Consider the following 18,023-nt stretch of genomic DNA (forward strand, 5'->3'; position numbering starts at 1 on the left):
TTGACTGATGATACTTGGCGCTTCTTTCATCAGATCATCTAGGAATGCTTAGGTTGCGAAGCGTTGGTCTTAGCCCGTCTGGCTACAATGTTAGGATAGGTGACCCGAATGATGTTTTAAAAACGGGATAAGGCCTTCTGACCCGCATCGAGCATGCGAAGCAGTACGTGTGAACTCACACATCGTTTAGAAGGTGATAGTATAATTATAACTTTTCCTAAAAAGCTAGGGTGTAAATGGGCTTATCCTGGGAGTGCTGCTTCGTATGTTATCCCGAAGGCTTAATAGGCGTAGCGGGACTTCACCAAAAACATTTTTAAACTCATTTTTCCAATAACATTTTTAACTTCATATTAACCATGTATGCTGCAATTACCTAAATAACGTCATATATAGTAAGCCTTTAACAGCATTTACATTACACAAATAGATTTAACAAAATTGTAATATTAGTTTCTTCACTACGCTCGGAATACTATTTTAGAATGCTTCGCTACGCTCAGTTTTCAATTATGGAATCATTCGCTTCGTTCAGGATTTGATGTGCGGCCTCACCGTAAATATGTCAATTTCTTCCCTAGCGACACAATCTACTATTTCTACTACTGTAACTATTAAAATATTCCTTTAGTTTCATATTAATATATCTTCAGAACCATAAATATAAATATTCCTTAAAATATAGGTAATAATAGAATAATACCGGAGTCCAAAATTTAGTCGATACTCATTAAAGAATCTAGGGTTCCGCGGTACACTTCGAGGGGTTCTAACTACTATCTAGACGATCACATTGCCAAATTTTAGGGGTAAATTCTTAAGAGGTGGTTAGCATAAGAGTAGCTTATAGTAATAGTTGGGGGGGGGTGACAGTGTCCAGACCGCTAAGCTTAAGTGGGACTGGGCTGGGCATGTCTGCCGCATGCACCCTGAAAGGTGGGCCAAAATGGTTACCGAGTGGGACCCACAGAACACCATAGATGGTGCTGGCCGGGGTGCAGGCAGGCCGAAAAGGAGATGGCGGGACGACTTAGACGCATTTTATCCGGATTGGCGGGACACTACAAACGACAGGGTCGAGTGGAGGAAACGAGGGGAGGCCTTTGCCCAGCAGTGGGACACTAAATTAGGCTAGTAAAAAAATAATAATAATAATAAGTACGTAAATAAAATGCACACCAAGGCACTGCACTGGCAGTTAGTCACGCCATTGAATGTTAAGACCTATAGCTACAGGTTTGGCCACAAGTACCTAAGTAGTAGAATTAATAGCAATTACTTTTATACTACGACCAAGAAATTGAATTCTTTAGAAATAAATTAACTCTATAAATAATAATTAGGTAGGTATATAAGTAACATCGCCCACACTGTTAACTGTCCATCGGTGGACCTTATGCATTTGTAATAAGGCCCACAAACAGCAACACTCTTAACGTGTTGCTGTTTGTACTTATTACTTATATTTAAACGTTAATTTATGTCTTAAAATTGTCAGCAATCTGCTTACTACAGATTACTGTTAATTTTGTCTCTTATAATTTTGTCGGTGGAATTTAAAATGTAATTACTTAAATTAGTATACTCGTACTACCGTGTTAAATAGTCGCTAACAATTATAATTTGACCCAGTCCCATAATTACTGTTGATAGTTCAGAGGCCTAGTTCGCAGTTTTAAAGCTAAAAGATATAATTTCGCTGTTTGACTCTCCTTCTATCAAATACGGTTGTTAGGTTAGGTTAGTATATGATTTTATTTATTTATTTATTAATAATAACGATACAGCTATCATATGAGTTGCCCAATGCTATAGTGTAGCAAAATGTAAACTATAATAACATAACACAAACAAAGTGACTTTGATAAAGTCATTCTCATAACTATCTCATAACAATGGAATGACATATGATATATGATAGTATACATATAGTAGCTGCAACTACTGCAATCTAAAACATGCACTAGGACTATGTAACTTACCTACGTAAATAAATAACGAACCAAACTTATACCTATATTTACATGCACATTTACATACAAAGGCCCCGTGTTTGGAATTGAATTTAAGATATGTGACGTCCCACGGGTAAAGGTACCATGTGGCGGTTGGCGCTTACGACGCATAGCAGCGTATTCGTATAGGAGCGACGTAAATAACACCCTAAGCGCTAGCCGCCATAAGGTACCTTTTTCCGTGCAACGTCACATATTATTTCACGCTGATGACACTTGTAGGTGTATGGATTTAAGTTTGTAATTCAGTCCAATGTCTTTCTTGAACTGTCTCTTTTAAAATATTACTGTATGTCTGTATGTCTAGGGGCATAATATTCTTATCATAAAAATCATAATTTAAACTATGGTCCTTGTTTAAACAAAGAAAGCTCTGAGATTGAAATGAATTTATGCTTTATAGTCCATCAGTCACAGTCACACACCTTTTTCTTTAGCGAAATCTTAATCAAGTTTGAAATAGTACCTGCCTACAAAAAGTATAGCGTTAAACATCATAAAACCTCTAGTTATTTAGACCAACCGCCCGATACAGCAGAATTCCAATTAAGGGGATCCCATGCCCCTTCCATGCCATGGACCTTCGATTTGAATCCCTTAGTTTTCTAATGTTTTTTTGTAGCTTATCATATTAACAGCAACGGATTTTAGCAATATATCCCATATTTACTTCAAAGTTCATTGTTTTCGAAATATTTGGCATCAAAGTTGAACAATTTTAGGCCAAAAAACTGGTTTTCTGGCCATAACTTTTGTGTTAATTAAAACCTTAGACAAATTTTTAGAGACGTCTAAGACGAACCCTAATATGTAGATTTCGCATAAGTAAGATCTTTCACAGCAATCGAGATACGAAAAAAGTGTTTTTTTAGACAATGTTTAAAACAATCATAAATAAATAAGTATTCATTTTTTTCACAATCCGGTAGACAAAAATGGAGATAAAAGATTGAAGAACCGATAACCGCTTGTCTTATAATTCTATATGTAGTGCAAAAGTAGGAGATACGATTCAAAACTTGTCAAAAATCGATGAAAACCTCAGGTAGCCCCTTAAACCTGAAATGGCATTTACTATTCTAGGACTGTATTCGATTTTTTACAACATTTAACGATGTCTTGGGGCCTATGCGATTAGTTGTGGTGGCAGTTTGTGAGGTATCCATCACATTTATGCCCACTTCTCATTTTACACAAATGTGCTGTATCTAATCACATTATGACACTTATTACCTGTCGTTCTGACAACGTGACAAGTCGAATTGCCGTCTAGTCTCATGTCACCGGATAAAATTAATGTTACGAGTAGTAATGGCCATATCACTAGCTATCAAAAACGAAGTCGAATACCTTGACACGTGTGAATGCAGCCTGGTACGTGTGAGTGAAACATGATTAAACATTTACGAACAAAAGCCAAGGGATGTTCAAAAACGAAAATTCGAAATCAATGTAATGTCAATTCGATATCTATGACTTGCTTATGCCTGTACGTACGTACTTTAAAGCTGCTCGTAGCAATGCGTTTTAAATATCATTTTTGATATATCAGATTCTAGAATAAGGCCGCTGTAATTACTGCGGAGGGGTGGAACATTAAAATTCCATTTGATTTAATCGTATTGCATTGCGTGATTGAATTTTACTTGAATGATGCTCAGGCCAACTGTTTATCTAGATCCTGACCAAGGTGAATGTTAGAATATCAATGGGCAATAGGGTTGCTTCCACATGTTGAATTTTATAACTAATCAGAAATCAGAAATTTATTTGCGTAAAACATGGTTACAAAGGTATTTACAATAGAAGAGAGTTTCACATGCTTTGTCAATTTAAGACATGCAAATATTAGTACTTATTCTAGTATAATTATAGTTATTTGTTATACAAGGGTGCAAAGTTGTATTTTACCCGCGAGTGTAGAATTGAAACACGAGGAAGCGAAAGGATTCTATAGGTGAACCACGAGCGAAGCGAGTGGTTCTAAAATAGAATCCTGAGCGTAGCGAGTGTTTCAACACACGAGAAGTAAAATACATTTGCGCCCGTGTGTAACACAAAACTTTTCACCTCACTATAGCGAGGAAAGTCCAACATTCACAGGCGTTAGATAATCTTCATCACTGGAATCACTTACTTTTTTACGATATTATAACAGAAAACACTGGAAATTCGGTGAGAAGTGTTCTTCTTCTTCTTTTAAAATTATGGCTTCAGCCCAGTGGGACTATTTCGCCAGTATCAAGGTATTGAGAGGTTTACAAACGACAAAAATTGTACGGTTGTACAAGACAGTGTACGGTGATTTGTTAGCTCTTGTAAATCGATAGCTAGTCTTTACAAGAAGCACGTGGACTACCGGCCGTTGACTCCAAGATGGTGGTTAAACGCGCTTCAAAATTAATTCTCCATTCACTGCACACTACCACATTAGTTTACTGTATAATAAGCTATCGATATTACACTTTAAACAATATTAATAAGCAAAAAACAAAGTAATTAATCACGATGCTAACTATCAAGATTGCGCTCGAACCGGAAGTCCGGTGAGAAGTGTTTTTAAGTAAAAAATTTGTTGACAATGTTGACATTTCTGTTCTGACGTATGAAATGTCAACGATGCGTTTTGAAATTGCATCGACTCAACTCGTGCGTTCAGAATTATATTTATATAAATAAAGAATCTAACGTTTCTTATGGAAATTTAAGGTTTACTTAAATTAAATTTAAAATTATTATATAAAGCTAAATTTGGTCTTTTTTATTAGATTCTCAAACCATTTATTTAATGATAATTCATATCGAACGAACCATTATTATGAGCGTTTTACGTTTTGTTATCTGTCAAGCTACTTAAATACGCTCCATCCAAGGTCAAATTACTTTCCCCACTAGTGGATAAATCGCGTTTTTCCCCGCTTGTATTGAAGGATAAACGACAACTTTCCGAGCTTGTGAGGGGAAAAAACTATTATTACGAATCTATATACAATACATTCAGTAACATAATAGGTGCTTAATAACTACGGGCAATTTCATTTCTCTTCAGGAATTCGTTAACAGAGTAGAAACATTCCTCTAGCAACCATTGTGAAAGTTTTCTTTTCAGTTCCCTTAAGGACAAGTTTGAGATTATTCGGAAGAGCATTAAATAATCTAATGGCCATACAAGTTATCTGGGTAACGGGTATTAAAATATGACACACTTTTTTAAATAGATTTGGATTTGTCTTTACAAAAACACACATTTCATAGATGTACAGTGATAGCAATGTTTAAAGTTTAAGCTCTTTGAATAAAGGTTTACAAGATACATGCTGTCGTACATCACAAATATTGCGTATGCATTGTTTTTGTGCGATAAAAAGTCTATTTATATGCACCGAGTTACCCCATATCAAAATCCCGTATCTAAGTATCGAGCAAATGTAGCCATGATATGCTTGAATAGCAGTTTGTCTATTCGTTACTTTAGTCAGACGCCAAAGAGCATAGGCAAAGCTATTTGTTCTTCCACATATTTTGTCGATGTGCAATTTCCAAGAGTACTTATCATCTAAAAGTATTCCAAGAAATGGCACTTGGTTATTCTCTACTAAAGTTTTACCATCATATTCAACTTTTAGGTCCCGTTTTTTGCCATATAAGTTGTGAAATTGCACATAAGTTGTTTTATTAATATTTAGATTCAAATTATTACATTTAAGCCATTTAATTATTGTATAAATAGTATTGTTTATGTCATTATTATATTCTTCATTATTATAATTATCATTTAGGGGTACTATCAAAGAAATGTCATCTGCAAATAAAGTGCAATCGTGATTTGATACGTCAGGTAAGTTGTTAATATAAATTAAGAAAAGTAATGGGCCAAAGATGCTTCCCTGCGGGACGCCTACTCTATTATCTCTGTTTTTGGATTTTGCTGAACAATTAAAAAATCTAGTTAAATAGTTAGAAAATGAGCAATTTATCACAATAAATATATGGGAATAATAAATATATGTATACAAGACTTCAGTTTAAAAAAAATACTTCCAAATAGGAAAAAAATAATGGTACCACTCGATTCCTTATATTTTATTAATGTACAGCAACAATATACATAAACGCAATATTTCACCGACAAAATCTCAATTTCCTTGTTTTCCACGGCTTCTAAGCAATATACATACCGACGTTACATGCTGACGTCACGATGTAATGCCAATTTGTTAGAAGCGTTTCGTCAGTATTAGTGCGGGTGCCAGATTTGGCACTTTGACCATCATTTGTGACTTTTGTATTGCTTTAAGACTGATCCTCGACTGATACCATTCCATTAATAAAAATTTGTGGAAAACCCTATTGAGCACATATTTCAACAAATCAATACTTATTACGTATTTCATTTCCCAGATAAATGCCTATTTCCTTTTTTAACCCCCGATGCAAAAATAGGGTTATTATTTATATTTGACGCCAATGTCTGTCTGTCTTTCGTCTGTGGCATCGTAGCTCTCAAATCCCCCGATTTCGATGCGTTTTTTACGTGAAAGAGTTTCCTGGCGGTGGTTCTTATATAGCTAATGTTTGATAAAAATCGATTCAGCAGTTTGAAGAATATTAGCTATTTTCGAAAATGATGTTAAGGCATGTTTGGCATAAAATGTTTTTGTACCTAATGCGTAGGAGGTAGGAGGGATTAAAATGTATTCACTTCAGCAGCTCGAACAAGCCTACTTTCGTCACTCCCTGGAGTGAGGAAAGTGCGAATTTCTTTCCTCCAGGGAGTGAAACAAAGTAGGTTTTTAGGGTTCCGTACCTCAAAAGGAAAAAACGGAACCCTTATAGGTTTACTCGTGCGTCTGTCTGTCCGTCTGTCACAGCCTATTTTCTCCGAAACTACTTTTAATTTTTTTTCATTTATTTTTCATTTATTTATTTCTTTAACAATAATGCATTGTGTTAGAAATCTTAAGAACTAATTACATACATGCTTATAACTTAATTAAACTGAGTAATTATGGGACATGTCAGCAAATAAATACATTTTTAATAATAAAATTAAATAAATTAAATAACAAGTGAAAAACAAATAAAATAAAATTCATAATTTGTAATAACTACAAACAATTTAATTAAATATTTGATAACATGTCAATCCATACAAAAACAAATACTTAACTAAAAAAAAAAAAAAAAACAATGATTCATTTACGATGCACATGTCAAAATTAAATAGATTCATTATTGTACTGGAAAAACTCTTCTGGACCAATTAAGTTGAAATTTGGTACACATATGTAAGTTTGTGACCCAAAGACGGACATGTAACGTAAACAAATGAATTTTTAAGGGGCCCACTGACTATCAGTCCGCCGGACGATATCGGCCTGTCAGTTGTTCGGAACTGTCAAATTATTGTCAACTGATAGGCCGATATCGTCCGGCGGACTGATAGTCAGTGGGCCCCTTTAACATGGGGGCCACTTTTGGGGGGTAAATGGGAAAATTAAAAAATAAAGTTTTTTTAAACTATATCGTGTTACATATCAAATGAAAGAGATCGTTGTGAGAATCTCAAATATATTTTTTTTGTAATTTTAATATAAATAGTTTAGAAGTTATTTAAGAAATAGCCAAAAAATTACCATCCCCGCCTTTTTCTCCGAAACTACTAGGACTAATATTTTGAAAAAAATACACAAAATAGTTCTTTTCCTATGGATCACAGGAAAACCTATTAGAAATGTGCAGTCAAGCGTGAGTCGGACTTAATTACTTATTAGGTTTTGATGCGACCCCTACGGATTTCGACAGACAGAAGACATTTTACTCACGTTTTACATAAAAAATACACTGTTAAAAATTGTGGAATGTACGGAACCCTTGGAACGCGAGTCCGATTCGCACTTGGCCGGTTTTTAATTTAGTGAAGGCCATGAACTGCCACTTCATACTTCTATTTTTTCTCTCTGTATTATTCTGTGTAATTCGATATACATTTAACCTTTAATATGTTCTCACTACTGAGGTAAAAAAATATATGTGCAACACGAGAGCAAAGTAATTTTACATCTCGTGTTTTTGAGTCCCTCGCTACGCTCAAGATTCTAACTTAGAATCATTCGCTTCGATCGTGATTCAATTATAGAATCTTTCCCTTTCTCGGGACTCAAAATAAACACTCGCAAGAAAAACAACTTTCCTCTCTTGTTGTACAAATAACTATTGTAATTTAATAGATTGTCTGTTTTCTTTTTTATGGCGGCGGCTCTTTGGCGGTGGGTTCTTGTTGAGACACTTAACGCGGCTAAATTGGCGTGTTTTTAAATCAGTTTTGTTTTAGTGACGTCATGTGTCACTTATATAAATCCGTATACCTAATATACCTATATACAAGTTAATGTTGGTCGTAATGTGAACAGATGTTGGTGTTGGAAGAAGAGTCGGACAGCCGGCGAGATGTCCTCCGCCAACGACGAGTCAACGACAAGCATTACGTCTACGACAGAGTTTTCAGTGAAGGCAGCACACAAGTAAGTGTCATAACTCATAAATATTAAGACTCATGGTAGTTTAGCAGCAGCAAAGAGGTATTGATTGTGGAAGAGGTGTAAAGTCTAGAAAAAAATCGTGCCCTCCAGTTTGATAGCCGACCTATGTATATGGCACAATACGGAGGCACATGTTTCGTGGCAACTGAATTGTCAAACGTTAACATTCGTCACAGAGATACCGCATAATAATATACGGGATCGTACAGTGACCTCTACTTCAGCTCGAGGCACGATTTTTCTTACACCTATTCTACTATTAAGCACTACTTCGGTAGTAGGAGGTATTTACTTCAGTACCTATGTATTATGTGTAGATGGAAAACCACTAGATAAGGTATCACGCTTTAAATACCTTGGAAGTACTATCCGGCATGACAACACCTTGGCTTCGGAAATACCATTCCGCATCGCTAACGCCGCTGCCAATTTCGGACGACTCGCTGACCGGATTTGGAAGTCCCATAATATTATTAAGCTAGAGACGAAGATTAGCGTCTACAAGAAGCTAATCATCTCGGTCCTTTTGTACGGCTCAGAGACATGGTGCCTTTACAAATCCGATATAAAAAAGCTAGACATCTATCACCCAAGGTGTCTAAGACATATACTCAGAATCAAATGGCAAGACCGAGTTCTAAATTCTGAGGTTCTGCGTCGTTCCGGGCTCTATGGCATGGAGGCTCTACTAATGCAGCGACAGCTAAGGTGGTGTGGGCATATCCTCCGTATGGATGACCGCCGCTTGCCAAAGACCGTATTATACTCTAAATTGGTGGAAGGCAAGCGGAAGCACGGCGGTCAGCATCTGCGTTATAAGGACGTGCTTAAACGACACCTGAACGCTTGCAACATCGATCCTGAGCGTTGGGAGGAGCTTGCTACAGACAGGTCATCTTGGCGGTCGACCATCTTTAACCGCATCAAATCGTTTGAAGAAAACCGCCTCAATATCATAGATGTCAAACGCCAACAACGTAAAGAGAGACCGAAGCCCTCGTACGCGTATACGATAACGCGTCTGGCCAACTTTATTGTAGCACCTGCAGTAGAGTCTTTAAGACCAAGTTCGGCCTGGCCAGCCACATTCGAGCCGAGCCATAATAGGCGTAATCCATAATTTCTGAGGTCGCCGTCATCGAAATCGATGAGGAGGACTATATATTATGTGTTATATTATAGTATATAAAAACTCGATAGGCACATACATGTTTTCCATCTACGACTTGTACAATAAAGCATATATCACATGCCTACTTTTTCGAAACTCTACAATCTCTACATAATAGTAGTAGTTGGAAACGAAATATTGATTTCGGAACAACAAAAAATAATGGCGGTTAATATATTTGAATCCTTTTATTAGCCACCATCATCAATTATAATCGATTTAGATTAGCCACGTTATCGAGGAATTGTTAAAAATCTGTTGATAGAATGTTTCAGGTTCAGGTAGGTAATTATACATATTCCATGGTATTTAAGGTCAAATTTCAAATCTGATATATTCGTATACATACCTACCGGTTAAATGCTAAGGACGGATAAATTAGTCCGATTATCGATCTAACTTAGTGTTTGATATTTACCTAGTTGTAAGTAGATTCTTACACCATGGTCCGCTTTCAGGAGGAAGTGTACGAGGCAGTATGCGCTCCACTAGTAGGCGGCGCGTTGCAAGGGTTCGCGGGTGCAGTGTTCGCGTACGGCGCGACCGGCGCGGGCAAGACGCACACCATGACCGGGCTCATGTCGCGCGCGCTCTCGCACCTCTTTACCAGCATCGCGAATAGCGACCAGCCCTCGGCCTATGAGGTTCGTATTCTAGTTCCGGAGAGTGTTCGCGTGCGGCGCGACTGGCGCGGGCAAGACGCACAACACGTCCGGGCTCATGTCGTGCGCGCTAGCGCACCTCTTCACCAGCATCGCGGAGAGCAACCAGACCTCGGCCTACGAGGTTAGTACACTAGTTCGCGGGTTTAGTGTTCGCGTAGGGCACGTCCTGCACGGTCTGCACGCACACCATGACCGCACACATTTACCAGCATTCATCGCTGAAAGCGAACAACCCTCGGCTTACGAGGTTTGTATTCGTACTCACTATACAGTTCGCGGGGCTAGACTGTCTTTTTCTTCTACATGCATTTCACATTGCCTGTTACAGTCTACAGGACTATAGTGTGCCTAAAAAGTCTATAAGATTTTAACATCTTTGTTGCAATTTGGAAATAGCTGAGGCGTTTTTGCCATTAGTATCCGTCTAATATTGCAAATCAGCCGTTCGTTAAAAAAACTTCTCTTAGCGGGTCATCACTTACCAGTTAAACCTAATGTTCAAAAGTTGCCGATTATCTACAAATAAATATTGTGGTAGTAATGAGTGCTATTTAGTTGCGTCGAGTCAAGTCGAGTTAATATAACATGAAAAATTGCAAGCACTTACCGGTCTTTCACATCGGCTGTATTTAACGTACCGACTTTGTTACACGATTTACCCAGGTACATGCTCGCATGTGACAATAGATTACGCGACCGAACAATTTGCATTACTCATTTAGTCAGACCATAATTACTAAAACACACCACTGAAATACAGGGACGGTATTCCGTATTCCCATTGATAACCGAGGTATAAATTCCTCCGATTGCATGGACATAGCATAGTTGTTACGGAATTTGATGTCATAGTTATACTGGTTCATTCTATACGACGCGTTGTGTACCTAAGCAAAGGAAGTAACATAAATCCGTTGTGACAAATAAAAAAGAACGTTAATGCTTAGGAAAATGTGAATACATTTTCCTTTTCAACACAACGGCTTACCATAGTATCCTATACGAAGCGCAGCGTTTGCCTCAGGCGTACCATTATAAATTTGAACTCTGATAACGAATTGTTGTCATATAACTCGAAGGTACTCTTATACTGGTTTCCTGCGACGAACAGTGTCAGTATAACAGCCAAGGTCTGCGTGACGGTGTCCTAATAATAGCGAGTTACCGCGTGCCGTGTCGTGCATAATGTATGATGATTTAGTGTGGTGTGGAATACTTATGATGCATCATTTTTACGATGCGAGCGAATGCATTTGCAGTCACGATGCTTTGTTGTGCCACACTGCCATTACAATATCCATACTGTCGAAGAAAAGAGCATTCTTTTTTGCCTTTTTAGGGTTCCGTACCCAAAGGGTAAAAACGGGACCCTATTACAAAGACTCCGCTGTCCGTCTGTCGCCAGGCTGTATCTCATGAACCGTGATAGCTAGACAGTTGAAATTTTCACAGATGATGTATTTCTGTTGCCGCTATAACAACAAATACTAAAAAGTACGGAACGGAACCCTCGGTGCGCGAGTCCAACTCGCACTTGGCCGGTTTTTAAGGAAGTTTGGTTACACGTGTCCACATGCGGTATGTTTTATGTGGGTAGTATTTTATTTCTGTAGGTACTTGGCACGCTCTGTAGCCAAAATGGCATGACGGATTTTGAGAAATGTGCTTCCGGCAGTTGAAAAAGAACATAATTAACAAAATTTTCCAAAAACCGCATAAGTGAACCTAACTACTATACTATTTTTTTTTCAAAATAAAGGGTTTTCAAATGTGTAGTAGTATATTACTTAGTATATTTATTCCCGAGTTGACTTGAGTATTTTCCTGAACTATTGGCCATAATGTTTTAAAATCATCTATAAAATATTTATCTCTAATAAGTACCTAGTCTCATTGGTTTTCTGTAAAAATCATAGGTATCTAGTGTAGTTATGTTGTTTTTGTAAACATCCCTTCAATTACTGTTTTATATTTTACTTTTAAGTACAAATTACATACTCGTAAGTGTCTTTATAGTTATACTCAAATCTAAGTAAAATCTAAATAAAAAATCGGAACATTATAGGTCGGCAGGCGTCGTAGCTCGTAGCAAGCGAAAATAGCTACTCACCCGCGCATCAGCATGTGAGTCAAACCCACTGAAAATGTAACTACTTAATACTAAAACCCGTTAAATTGAAAACCTTCTTTTTAAGCAGTCGGATAAACAACTAACCTATGTTAAATCAATATTAATTTGGTGCAAGGTCAATTAACCGTTAATGATGCGCCTCAAACACAATCATAGTGGAACGACCTTGTATTAAAACGCCTTTTCGCTCAAGAAAGTCCTATTGTACTGTTTTAATCCAACAATATGTTCTTTAACGGGATATTAGATGAATAGAAAAGGTTTTCTGTCGTCTTTTATTAATGCGAACGGGATACTTCGCCGAGGCCGTTCACTGACAAGTGAAAAGCTGTGTTCTTTTATTCGGCTCGTACGTTAACGTTGTTACAATGGATTGAGCTACCCGTGTCAAGTCAATGTCGACTGTACTATGTATTTGCAAGCCAATTGTTGCTTTACCATTCATACTGAAATTGTATGTTAATTCATTTTAACAATTCGCCAGTTGCCAATGTTGTGATCTTATGATACCTAATAAATACAATTCATAGCATGGCGAGAATCGGCTCAGTTTCTGGGCTGTATCTAACGTTTACACAATTAGCGGTGCTTTTTCCAGAAGCTTGATACGTCTCTAATAACAAAACTTCCGTGAGACACTGACATATTAAATTGTATATTAAACCAGGTCACTCACGTACATATACCTACATATACAGTCGATGATTGCTCGACATGTTGATTATGTTGCGTGAGTGACCTTAATTTTAATTTAATATAATAATTTAATTTAATACGCCTTTAATAGGCCACGATGAATAATGTATTTTAAACCATGAAGAAAAAAAGAGTTGTATTAATAAATAAGTATGTGTAAGGTATGTACCTACGAGTACCTATGTCTGACATAATTTACTGGGTGATTGTAGCGTCGTATCCCTTGAATATGGTTTCCCATGTGAAAATCGTGAAAAAAATTATGAACGCCAGTGGGACCCATACGTTTCGTCTAATTCGGGCCCCTAAGGTGTCCATTAATTTTTTTTTTTCGATTTTGTAATTAGTTCCAAAATTGTGTTTTACTAATAAACAATAAATGTACGATAGTATTGCAAACTTTTTTCTATTAACGAGAACTGGCAGACCTTATATTCGGTGGTCTCGCAAAAGTTTTTATTTAAGCGTTCTCTCTATAAGAATCGACATACTTGTACAAGTTGTACCTTGTCCAAAAACAGGCCGGTTTACCTACAACCTTGGAATTGTTGCTGTACATTTTAGTGGTAATAAACACTGTGATATAATAAACTATTCGAAAATTAAGCGTTCCTTATGCTAATATAACGACGGACCTTGACCGACCGGATGTTATGCTAATACACAATTTTTAGCATAAACGGGCACAATCAGGCCAGTACCTAATGAAAAATGCAGGCCCAACAAGGTGTTGCTTGCTTTTACTCCTGTTTAGCTTTACGAGTGCTTATTATAACTCCTTCCACGTCAATTTAGGTCCACTTATGCAGTAATCATTTGTTACACTTATGCAGTAATCATTTGTTACACTTATGCAGTAATCATTTGTTACACTTATGCAGTAATCATTTGTTACACTGTATCTAATATTCTTGTGGGAATGTAAAAAACAGTTTTCATTTTATGAGTTGCGCATGTTTTTGTTCGGTTTCGTGTTGTTTAGGCAACATACTTTATATGTATACCTCCTTATACACTTATTTTATCAAACGGTAGGTATAATAACTGCCTTTTTAACCATGGCTACTAATAATCCCCTTTAATATTAATGAAACCACAAGTCCTAGCCAAGATGCCAATCGTTTGCGTTACGACAACGAAACGCTATCTGTCTCTCTATGACACTAATATGTAAGAGTGATAAAGACAGAAAGCGTTTCGTTGTCGTAGCGAAAACGATTGGCAACTTGGCTAGGACCCCAGACCCGCTATATATAGCTTCAAGAGTATCGATATCGGTTATATAAAACTGTAGGATGTGAGCTTTTTAAATGACGGCGTTAAACTGAAATTATACAGCAAACAGCAACACATTTAATTTTAAACGTGTCGTCAAGTCCTTATAATTTGGTGAGAGTGGCGTTAGCACGTATAACATATGTAGATGGTTATTATTAAAGGGTGTCTGTGGTTTCGTGGGGGTGGTGGTGGTGCTACCATTAGTGCCGGCATGTCATGCCCCCCGCAAGGTCATTGCCGACGGCCTGACTGATTGACATCGGGATAACCATCAAACCCATCTGAGGATTGCCGACGGTTTATAAACAGAAATGTCGATCGATCGGTGGAAATATTATTTCAGAGGGCTTTCGTTTTGGTTAACCGTTATTTTAATGAATTTTGGATGTAGGAAAGGTCAATGTCAACATTGTGGAGTGTGGCATTTAGCTAAGGTAAAATAAGTAATGTTGGGTCAGTAGGTACTCATTATGAGTAAGACATACAAAAATGCTGAAAATTCTTTTTTAATACAGTTGCTCAAAAAGTGCTACTTTACGTAGCTGTTTAGCGTGCGGAAAGTTGGTTTTCGCGAACTAGTGCTTTTTACTTTTCCAATATTTTTAAATTTATTCTTGTTCCAATTCATGACTACTTATTGATGAGTGTTAATATTAGTTTCCTTTAAACGTAGTAATCAACATAAAAACCTGTTAATGAATACGAAAAATATACATATTTCATATTTTATGACTTACCTCTTTATCATTATAACACGTCTATTTCTTTTTTTATATTGAATATTGAAAAACCGTTCTTAATAAGTTGTCTGAATGGAACGGAACGCCTGTCAAAGAAGAGGCGTTTTTTCTTTCTGCTTTAAGTTTCCAAAGGCAACATTCGATATTGTTTTTATAAATGTACGATACACAAATAATCGTAATTAACGATATTTGGGTAATAATAGTACAATGTTTTATATTTACAATTGTTTCTGTCTGATAGAACATGCATTTAAAAAAAAACTTTCATTGAAGTGGGTTCAATAATAATAACACCCAGCTAAAAAAACACCTCTTCATAATTTCAATGTCAATGATGTCACAGAATTAATAATATAAAAGTTTCGAATTCCTTACTTGTTGTTTTTCTTATTTTTTCGCAACTGTATTAAAAAACGTCGTTCGATACACGTGTGGAAATGTCATTCTTCACTCGTCCCGAGTCTTGCCACTCGCCTGCGGCTCGTGGCAAGATATCTCGGTACTCGTGAAGTAGTGACATACTTTCCGCACTAGCATCGAAATGTACTATTGTAATACTTTCATAGAGAAGTTTTCACGTGGTCGAACAACTGTCGTGTTCGGTCGTTAACCCGAGTTACAATCTTGCCGTCGCGTCGGTGGACCTCATGTACTTAGATAATTGGATTGTACATTCAAGGCACTTTGAATTAGAAAGACAGTATTTGGAAAGCCACTTAAGTAATTGACCCAATCGAGAATTGAAAAGGTACTAATATAAAAAGTAAACAAAATGGTTTTGTTTTGTCATTTTCATCTTATTCTTAGACTACTAGCGACCCGCCCCGTACGCGGTTCGTACGGATTACACAAAACCTTAACCCATACACTATCGCTCAAAAGTATTTGAGGCATTTTCTATGGGAAGGGACCTTATTGTCGATGGCACTTACGCCGCACAGAGTCGCGCGGCATTGTATTTATATCGAAGCATCGTTTATAATGGCGTAAGCGCCATCGACAATAAGGTCGATGTTTTTTATAGAAAATACCACATTAATGCACCCGCAATTTTTACCATACAGTAAACAAAAATTATTTTCAAAATCATACTGTTCGATCTCAGTCGATTTTGTATACAATTCTATGGAAAAAAGTTAGAAAAAGTGCCTAAATAATTATGAGCGGTAGTGTAGCTATTATACTCCTAAACCTTCCTCGATAATCACTCTATAGGTGAAAACCGCATAAAAATTCGTTCAGTAGTTTCCGGGTTTATCGTGAACAACCATACACACAAACAGACAGACACGGCGGGGGACTTTGTTTTATAACGTGTTAGTGATCGCCTAGAAAACTTAGGTCGGACATTTCTGAAAATATATGTTGCGTCTTTTTACCACAAACTTTTGCAACATTTTACAAGGAGTTGTTGTAATTAGACTTTAAGTGCGTAGGTATGACACACAAGCGGAGTCATGCGTCTACGCACAATATTCGCTCGGGGGGAAAACAATGCTACGGCCGCCGCCTACGCCGTAGCACAGCTCTCGAACAAACAGGTATTAAAGTATTAAGGTGATCCCATAATTTGTATTCTCAAAACCAGTAACATACTTAGGTCGATTTAGATTTATTTATGCCATAATAGTGAATTACAATACATTTTTTTTAAACAAATCTATATAGAGGTTTTGGCTCAAAGCTTAAAGGGAGTGGTAGCTGATGTATGTTTGAACATATAGTAAGATAGATAAGATGTATATTTGGATATCTTATTTTTTAACACATATTTATATACACATAAATAAAAATTTAAATACCTCGGCTACTATGACAGTTGAGTCCCTAAGTAAATAACTACATATATCGAGTTGTAATTTATCTACGCTTATTCCTCTTGTATATTGTACTTTTTTGGTGTAAAGACGCTTCGACTGCAGTTTATTTGCTGACGTCACGCCGTTGAAAGCTGAAAGCATGTTCTATAAAATATTCAAAGCTATATCGCGGTAAGACGACGGCATTTATTAACCTTTAGCTCGCCTGGCACGCCAACAGCGTGAAGACATAATCACTGGCGCAGTTCAATTGGTTTTAAATTAGTAGTAGTAGTAACATACGTATAGTACTCGCTAATACGTTTGGCAAAGGTTTTAAACAGCATGTAGCTGTTAGATTCGATGTGTGTACCTAATCTCCTAACCCCCCTTTATCAAAGATTATTAAACTACTCTACGACCATTTTATTTGATTTTATATTTATATTATTTGACATTGTTAATAATTTAGTTAATTAATTGATTGCTTATTATGGTTTTTAAATTGTGTATTGCTTGACATTTGTATAATTATAATAAATTGGTTTTTCCTACTTGACGATTATAATATAAATTCGTATACATAGATTCTTCTTCTACCTAGCGTTATCCCGGCCTTTTCCAGGGTCCGCTTTCCTACTAGCCTTTCTCCATTTTGCGCGATCCTGGGCGTCCTCTCGTGTGAGCCCGTTTACGCTCATATCGGCTTTCACGACATCGAGCCATCGCTTTTTTGGTCTGCCCTGGGGTCGGGGGCCGTCAAGGGCTAGGTTAAGGCATATGTTTCCTACGTAGTCATCTGGCCTGCGACAAACGTGGCCGAACCACCGGAGGCGACATTCTTGGAGCTTCTCCGCTACGTCACGGACTGCGAGACTGCCACGGATGTACTGGTTACGCATGCGGTCAGCGCGCGTAACGCCGCACATCCACCGCAGCATCTTCATCTCTGTAACGCGAAGCTCCTGAACGTGCCTTCCAAG

At 37.2% G+C, this 18,023-nt stretch overlaps 1 protein-coding gene across 1 annotated transcript in view; it reads left to right on the plus strand.

The window, feature by feature from the left end:
* Positions 1-18,023, plus strand: part of LOC134744152 (kinesin-like protein KIF19) — a 44,126-nt gene that overhangs the window by 8,596 nt on the left and 17,507 nt on the right. Inside the window, exons 3-4 of the mRNA XM_063677856.1 lie at positions 8,429-8,539; positions 10,187-10,372. Of these exons, the coding sequence (XP_063533926.1) occupies positions 8,429-8,539; positions 10,187-10,372 (297 nt within the window). The remainder of the gene's footprint in view (positions 1-8,428; positions 8,540-10,186; positions 10,373-18,023) is intronic.

This window comes from Cydia strobilella, chromosome 9 (assembly GCF_947568885.1).
Source record: "Cydia strobilella chromosome 9, ilCydStro3.1, whole genome shotgun sequence".
In the NCBI taxonomy this organism is placed as follows: domain Eukaryota; kingdom Metazoa; phylum Arthropoda; class Insecta; order Lepidoptera; family Tortricidae; genus Cydia; species Cydia strobilella.